The following is a 7,828-nucleotide window of genomic DNA, read 5'->3' as shown; positions in this document are numbered from 1 at the left end:
ACAGTCTCGATTCTATTTCTAGAAAAACTATGTACATAAATAAAATTCAAAAACTATTGTAAAATATGTGTGGCCAAACAAAAGCAGTCTATTTCATTGATGAATAAATGTAATAAATGTATCCTTGCATCTCTAGCCCCGGCAAGGCAATTTGTATTTCACTTTCTCAATCTATGATTCCATCAATACACAGTGTTTTCCTTTGAAAAGTTACGGCAGTTGACATTTGCATATCGTGAACTGTTAAGAGGAATTTATTCTTGGCGCAAGATGATTGCATTTGGTCCTTTCTTTTTCATTCAATGAGGACTTCATCTAACTTCTTGTGAAGCTTTTGGATCATAAGATTCAACTAACCAACCATCTTATATAATTTTCTGCAGTATTTTCAGTTGTGAAAATAGGTGTTATAGCCTTTGTAAAGAGTGTGGTAAATATTTCATAATTGCAGCAGCTCCAAAGCTGCATCAACTTGTGGCAGTTTTTAAGAAGTTACCGTGCAAACACATTAGTTACAACAGTTCACAGCATGTCGCGACCTTCCCGGAGGTGAAACACCAGGGAAAGGCTAACGGACTTACTAAACGAGAATGAAGGTTTCTCTCATGAGGCAATCGTTCAAGTTTAGTGCGGACTCTCCCAAGCCTATCCGACCGCAGCTTGGTACTCAATCCATCATGTAATTAATATTACCTTTTGGAGTCGCCACTAATCTATTATGGGTCGATTAGACACCCAAGTAAAATACTACTTCCACAAACTAGAGATTCAAGGGATTCGGGGACTCGGTACCTTTTCTCTTCATTTCGAAAAAATGTTTTACAGATCAAAGAATTATGTCCAGATAATATTAAGGGTTTGACCTTAGAGTCTAAAGGTCCAAACACCCTAATATATCTTGGTTAATGCAAAGAAAATATATAACTAGAAAAGCTAAGGTTTTATTGACTAAATGACATGTAGTTAAAATCATGTATTGACAATCCACAAATTTAAACCGATCTCATCCTCACCTTGGTTTGAGCTAATCGCAAGAAATTGATAGTGAACCGCGGAAAGCAACCGAAGGTATGCAACAACAATGAACAGCAACGAACGGCAACAAACAATAGCAAATAGCAGAAGCGAACAGCAGCAAACAACGGCAACACTGGTGCAACGGCATCTGCGAACGACGAACGGCAATGATGAACAACAAACAACGACGAGCAGTAGCAACGCAGCAAACGGCAGCGAACAACGACGATGAGTAGCAGCAACAATAATGGCGAACAGCGGCAGCGAGGATGTAGCAGCAGCGAACAGCAGCAAACAACAACGAACAGCAACGACACAGTAGCGAACAATGACGAACAACAGTAGACAACAGCAAGCAGCAGCGACGAGCAAGAGTGAGCAGCAGCGAACGAGCAAGAGCAAGCAGCAGCGACGAGCAACAGCGAACAGCAGCGACGAGCAACAACGAGCAGCAGCGACGAGCAACAACGAGCAGCAGCGACGAGCAACAACGAGCAGCAGCGACGAGCAACAACGAGCAGCAGCGACGAGCAACAGCGAGCAGCAGCAACGCAGCAGTAAACTGCAGCAAACAGCAGTGACACAGGATCGAGAATAGCAAGAGCAACACAACTAGGCTCACTAGAACAAAGGAATTTGCTGCAAATTATCGAGAAGAAGGATGTGGTGGAACCATAGCCATAGAAAATAACTCTCTTGTTTCTCTCATATTTTTAAACTCTCTTTATTTCGAGCTCTACTTCATGTTCTGCAATGGCTCAACTAGCCCCCTTTTTATAGCAAAAGACCTCCATTTATCATTGGAAACTTTGAACCCGTGCTCCTATGATCGTGGAGATTGTCGAATTTTAAACTTGATTTGTCACCGTGAATTAGTGCTCCAAATCTTGCCTCTCGTCGAAATCTTCAGGTGACCTTTCGGCTCCCACTCACATTGCCTTGAACGTGTCCACATTCACTCGTCATTATTTACGATTTCACAACCAGCATTATCTCCTTGATTTCCTCTCTGCTCAATCTTTCCATTCGGCTTTTCTTGAGTGTTAATTCTTTCCATATTGCTAGACAAATCCCATTGATTCCTATCACGATTTCGATTCTCCAGAATATGTCTTGCCAAAAAGAATTTCGTGAAATTTGGAGGTCCTCACGAAAGAATAGGGATTTGGTTCATTCTTATCACTTCAAGCTCCTAATCTTTCCATGACCAATTCTTTGACTGAGGTGTCCAATTCACGGAAAATATCCCACCAATTCCTTTATTTAGCTGATCGAAATTTCCTAGATTGATTGGTCTCCTTGTCCCAATTGAAATTTGACCCAGTCAGCCCATAGTTTCCTCTTTGTTCCGCGCAAAAATCTTGCAATGGTCAAGCTTCTTGATCCCTTCATGTTGATTGAATATGCACAAGCTTTTCTTTCTCTTTTCTTGGTTCCTAATCAGAATTGTTTCCTTTTTTCTCTCATTCACCATTCATGGCCAGCCATAATCACCGCATGCAATCTTATTTAGGCAAAAGGGAAATATTAGGCCGATTACAATGCAATCCCCAATCGAGCCAATGCCATTCACGACCGGACCCACTTGAGTGCTATGAAGGTGTTACTAATGCCTATAATGAAAATATGAACTAATGTTAAGGAGGTTGCTAAAATTTAGGTGTCAACACAGCACAGTTACAATATAGCCATAGATTCTTCTGCCATAGTTGTACCAAACACGCTCTACGATTGATAGCGGTACACAATCAATTCAACATAAGCTAAGTCATATCTTGTGATTGAAGAATTTTACATAGAAATATGATTTTTTATCCATATATATGGGATATTCTTGCTTGGACCCGGATCTAGGATTAGGTGAAATCAAAACAACTGAATCTTGTATTTACATGGGACTCACAGGATCAAGACTGAGATTAATCCATTTCATGATGGATTGGGTCGAAGGCAAGTACTTGCATATGGAGACCAATATAACAACAATATTACTTTTTGAAGCTAAATATTATAGATTCAAAATGAAGCATAAAACATTCTCATATGTCATCATAACCAAGTACAAAAGTATGGTAACATGTCGGAATGCATTTTACGTGTAATGTCAATAATAAAATTAGGATAGGAGTGGTGGAGATGTGAAGCCACCAGAAATCAACCCTTTGGCGATGTGATGATAAGCAGACTCGGTGAAGTGAATCCCATCCCAATCTGCGAAAGCCGAGGGATCTTTGCAAGGAGTTGCGCCGGTCTGACCACATACTGCTGTCGTATTGAAGTTGTGTGGACCACCTCCTCCACAACAAGCCCTTGGTGTCCCTCCATAGAAGCCTGCTTGAATGTACTCATTCATGACAAGACTTTTGAACAAATTATGCAACTATATGTTTGTTCATGTCAATGACATCAACCAAACTGTCCTAATCTTATGTATGTCATTTGGTGTATTTCCTGAAATCAAAGAGATACTAGGGTTTTTTCTTTCTGGAAGGAGCACGGAGAATTTCAAATAGATATGTGGAAAATTGTCCAAAAAGTTCTAAATCTATTGCACTTTTATCAATTCAGTCATAAACCTTTTAATTTTGCCAATTGAGTCTTACTTTTCATATTTTGCCAATTGAGTTCATCCGGCCAATTTTGGTTGGAAATCGCTGACTTGAACGCCGGTTGTCCTACATGGCACAAAGGGAAAAAGGGACAAAGAAAAAAGAAAGAAAAGAAAAAAAAGAGAAAAGGGAATAAATAAATAAATAATTTAAAATTTATTAAAAATTGTTAACGTCAGGGCCGGCTGTCTGGCCGTGCTACATAAGACGGCTAGCGTTTACGTCAGCGATTTCTGGCCAAAATTGACCGGATTAACTCAATTGGCAAAATGTGAAAATGTGTAGGACTGAATTGACAAAAGTGCAATAAGTTTAGGACTTTTTGGACAATTTTTCCAATATATATGTCTTCTTTTAATTTTCGACTTTTTAGTTTAGGAGCCAAAAGATCGGGTACTTGTTAACGAGCTCCCATGACACTCGATATAGCTGATAAAGAATGTCTAGATAATAAAAATTGCGACATTTTTTTTTTCATTTGGTCGCTTGTCAGCTGTCTTGGACAATCATTAACGACATCAGCATACAAAATGGAGCCAGAAAGCAAGTGATTAGGCAAGCTGCCACCCACTTCTTAGCATAAAGACAACGCAGTTTTGGCACTTTATTGACCTTTATTGCCAAATGCCTAGACATGAAGAGATCTCCCACCTAACTCTAAATGAGAGAGATTAATTAAGGACTTCAAAATTCTCAATGCGACAAATTGAATGGAAAGTTCAACCGGTTTTAGAGCATCATAATTAGCAACATTGCATTCGTCCATCCACTTTTCCACCCTTAATTGCTCTTCGTGATTATTACAAAGTCATCTTTATAGTGAGGGACCTCGATTTTATTTAAAAATAAACCTGTAGTTATACCAATGGTTATGGATGTGCTACGTGGAAAATAAGAGTCATAATTGGTTCAAGCAAAAGTCATGTGTTGACAATGAAATTTGAGAGGAAAAAAGATTCGTGAAAAGAAGCCTCACCGTAGTGTTTTGGAGATCGGTAGATAGACATGGCAACACCATAATAATCAGCGTACATGATTCTTGCATGAGGGTATTGTTGTCTCAAATTTTCCAATTTTTGCTTGAGGTAGTTATTGTGATACTTGAAGAAGGCATTATAAGCCTTGAGACACCCGGTTCTTTTGTCATACGCCGATTCATTAGTGCTCTGAAACACAGTTAGAAACATGGAGGTGCAGCCTACCGGCAACTGTCCCGACACCATTAGATCCACGGCCCCTTCTTCTATTAGCACCTGTTATGGTTATGATGATTCGAGGAAAAAAAGTAAAAAGGGAAACTTGATAATAGTGAGAAATGGAAAAAAAATAAAAATAAGAAAGCAATCTCGAGACAAATCATGTGAATCTTTTTGTATGCATACGTAAATCACTTTTGGGTACCACTTGATGCACCATGAGTATCAACAGACTTCTCTGATAGTTTTATTTTTTCCTTTTACACAACTTATGTACAACATTAAAAAGTGAACCTTCATTTATTTCTCATTTTCAAATTAAACGTGCTCATACTAAAGTGACACTTCATTTTAGTTACCAAAATTGAACATTAAGCTCATGGCTAAGAAAAACGTTTTTCTAATATGTGCGTATAGATGAAACGTAATGATTCAAAGAGATCCTCAATGTGATTATGTGAATTTAACGTTAAGCTCGTGCCGATGAAATACTTCTCTATAGGCCTTTATATAGAACTGTTTGCTTTATGTGGTGATGACAAAATAAGCCCAAGCTTGTGTCATTGCTCCACCAATAGACATAATTTAGATTGCTTTCGTATGGAATGCTTTGTGAAAAATCGAAGCAAGTTTAACTTACACTGATGGCACGAGTGATTGCTCCAACGACGAGTGGTACAAAAGCACGCAGCTGTTTAATGCTTCGACCGGAGAGTAAGGAAAACATGTAGTCATTTTCACCTATCTCCCCAATCATAAACAGTGATTTCTTGAAGTGCTCATCACATGCTGCACCCAAAAATTTAAGAAATTATGAAAATGTTTCATAAAGGTTATATTAAGCACATGTTTCATAGAAGACAGTGCCACCTATTTCCGAGGAAAATTGTCCAAAAAGTTTTAAACTTATTGCACTTTTGGTCAATTCAGTTGTAAATCTTTTAATTGTGCTAATTGAATCATAAACCTTTTCATGTTTTGACAATTGAGTATATCCTGTCACTTTTGGCCAAAAATCATTTATGTGAATGCCAATCATCCTACATGGTGCCACCGGCATTGACGTTGACAATTTTCGTAAAATATTTCAATATTTTTTGAATTTTTTTATTTATACTTTCTTTTCTTTCTTTCTCTATTTTTTTTCCACCCTTCTTCCCTTGACCGGCTGGAGGCGAGGGCTGGCGAGGTCAACCTATCCGGCCTCTAGTGAAGCTCACCCCCGCCGGCCACTGGCGACGCTCGACCTTGCCATCGCTAGGCGAGGGAGAACCCACCAACGGCAAGGTCGGCCTTAATAGGGGCGAATGAGGCTCGCCCTCGCCAGTGGCTGGCGGGGGCGAGCTTTGCCAAAGGCCGTTGAGGTCAATCTCGCCAATCCTTGCCTCTGGCTGGTTGTCGAGCGGTGACCAACTAGGGGAAGAAGGACAGAAAAAAAAAAAAAGAAAAAGAAAGAAAGAAAAAATAAATACATAAAAAATAAAAAATTCGAAAAATATTAAACAAAGGTACCACTGGTTGGTGAATTTTGCAAAATATTCAATCGGGACCATTAGGTTCTTTTCCATTAGGCCCTCTAGTCTTGTAGCTCGAATTGGTCCATGACATCAAAAAATGTTTAGAATTGCTGACGTGGACGGCCACTAGGGTCCGACCGGACCAAAAGTGATGATGTGGAATAAAATCAAGAAAAGGAAAAAAAAGCTACTATCGATCATAAAAATCAAGGAATCAGTTATGCCTTCACCCCTTTTCTTGAAAAAAAAAAGGCAGAAATTTACCTTGTTTTGTGGTACAGAGAGACTTCTTCAAATTCTTGAACCAGCCAAGCTGAACACTCAACGAGTCATTGGTCCACAACTGTTGCCCAATCTTCTGAGCATAGAAGTAAGACGGGTCGACTGCTGTGGCACCAGTAACTGCGAAGTTCACTCCCGTACGAACACGAGCACCTTTGGCAACTGCTAGATATGGTGGAAGATACGGCAGTCCAAATGCTTCAGCTGCATTCGATCAAGTAATATAAGCAATGAGTTTTATAAAAATATTTTTCAAATCATTTATGTTTTATGAAATAAACGAAGTCTTAGGTTGTTCCTACTTTCAAATAACCTGTTCCTATCTTAAAAGCTCTTGAAATAATGATTCAATAGGGTTTGCCTCGTGAAAATGACGAAACTGTTTTCATATGAAATAGCATTGTAGTTATGGGCTATTGGGTCATTAGTAAAATCGCTTTTTTTCCGTAAAAACTTAACCTATTAAGAATGGATCACAATGCATTTATAGCATATGACTTCATATGAGAGATCGAAAAAGGTAGAGAAGAAATTACAGAGGTAGTACGGAATACCTATGAAATCGACAATGAGACGTCCATTCGAGCATCGACCGGTCGGGCGGCGGAAGAAAGTCTCGCCGTAAGGGAGGCTTTTGATGACCAGAAATGCGGTTGCATCAGTACGAGGGTAGTTTCCGGTGTCGCTATGAGAGTCACCCAAGTTGAAGATTGCATCGTAGCGACTGTGGCTCGACAAAGCGGACCTCAAAGAGAGGCAACAGAAAAAGAAGACTAGTATCTTCATGGCTTTCATGTCGAGCAATACTGGAAAGTTTCACTGGAGGAACAGTCTGCTTACGGTTGAGCTTGAGCCCCCGTGGGAATTTGGCCAGGAGAAGCATCAACTGCTCGCTTGCAGTTTCAACAAGGAAGGGCACCCTTTTATCAAATTGGGCGAAGCCCTCATCCAATCCTATGATGAGTCACAAGGGTACGGCAACTCTGCTTATTTTGTCCAAATCTTAAGGACTATTCGCAACTTCGGTGGCAAATCGTGCACATATCGTGTTGGCAAAGTGGGTTGATTTGCCACCCTGACGTAAAACAGGAGAAATCTGTCATCTTGCGTAAAAACAATTTCTCGAAAGTGACGTTGGGGCTAACATGAATTGTTTAGAGTTTCAAGATAAACAATCGTGTGTAACCCTTTTGAGAAGAAGGATGAC

General features: G+C 39.7%; 1 protein-coding gene across 1 annotated transcript; it reads right to left on the bottom strand.

Annotated features, from left to right (window-relative positions):
- Nucleotides 1-2,994: 2,994 nt before the first annotated feature.
- LOC115682040 (GDSL esterase/lipase At5g45910-like) lies at nt 2,995-7,828 on the bottom strand. The gene is made up of 5 exons (XM_056319513.1): nt 7,176-7,828; nt 6,604-6,825; nt 5,463-5,611; nt 4,603-4,879; nt 2,995-3,348 (listed from the first exon to the last, which is right to left on the bottom strand). The coding sequence occupies exons 1-5, from the start codon at nt 7,414-7,416 to the stop codon at nt 3,134-3,136; spliced, it is 1,104 nt and encodes a 367-aa protein (XP_056175488.1). The 5' UTR covers nt 7,417-7,828; the 3' UTR covers nt 2,995-3,133.

This window comes from Syzygium oleosum, unplaced genomic scaffold (assembly GCF_021117445.2).
Source record: "Syzygium oleosum isolate NSW1041296 unplaced genomic scaffold, Sole_v2.1 Sole_v2.18, whole genome shotgun sequence".
In the NCBI taxonomy this organism is placed as follows: domain Eukaryota; kingdom Viridiplantae; phylum Streptophyta; class Magnoliopsida; order Myrtales; family Myrtaceae; genus Syzygium; species Syzygium oleosum.
Note: the sequence above shows the minus strand (reverse complement) of the source record. Positions and strands in the feature narration are given on the sequence as shown.

Bases quoted from the DNA above. Each gene is read 5' to 3' on its own strand.
- LOC115682040 (XM_056319513.1), bottom strand. From the start codon at position 7,416: ATGAAAGCCATGAAGATACTAGTCTTCTTTTTCTGTTGCCTCTCTTTG. The intron at 6,826-7,175 runs GTATTCCGTACT...GATCGAATGCAG, and splicing joins TCTCATTGTCGATTTCATAG to CTGAAGCATTTGGACTGCCG. The intron at 5,612-6,603 runs GTAAATTTCTGC...TTTTGGGTGCAG, and splicing joins TCTCTGTACCACAAAACAAG to CATGTGATGAGCACTTCAAG.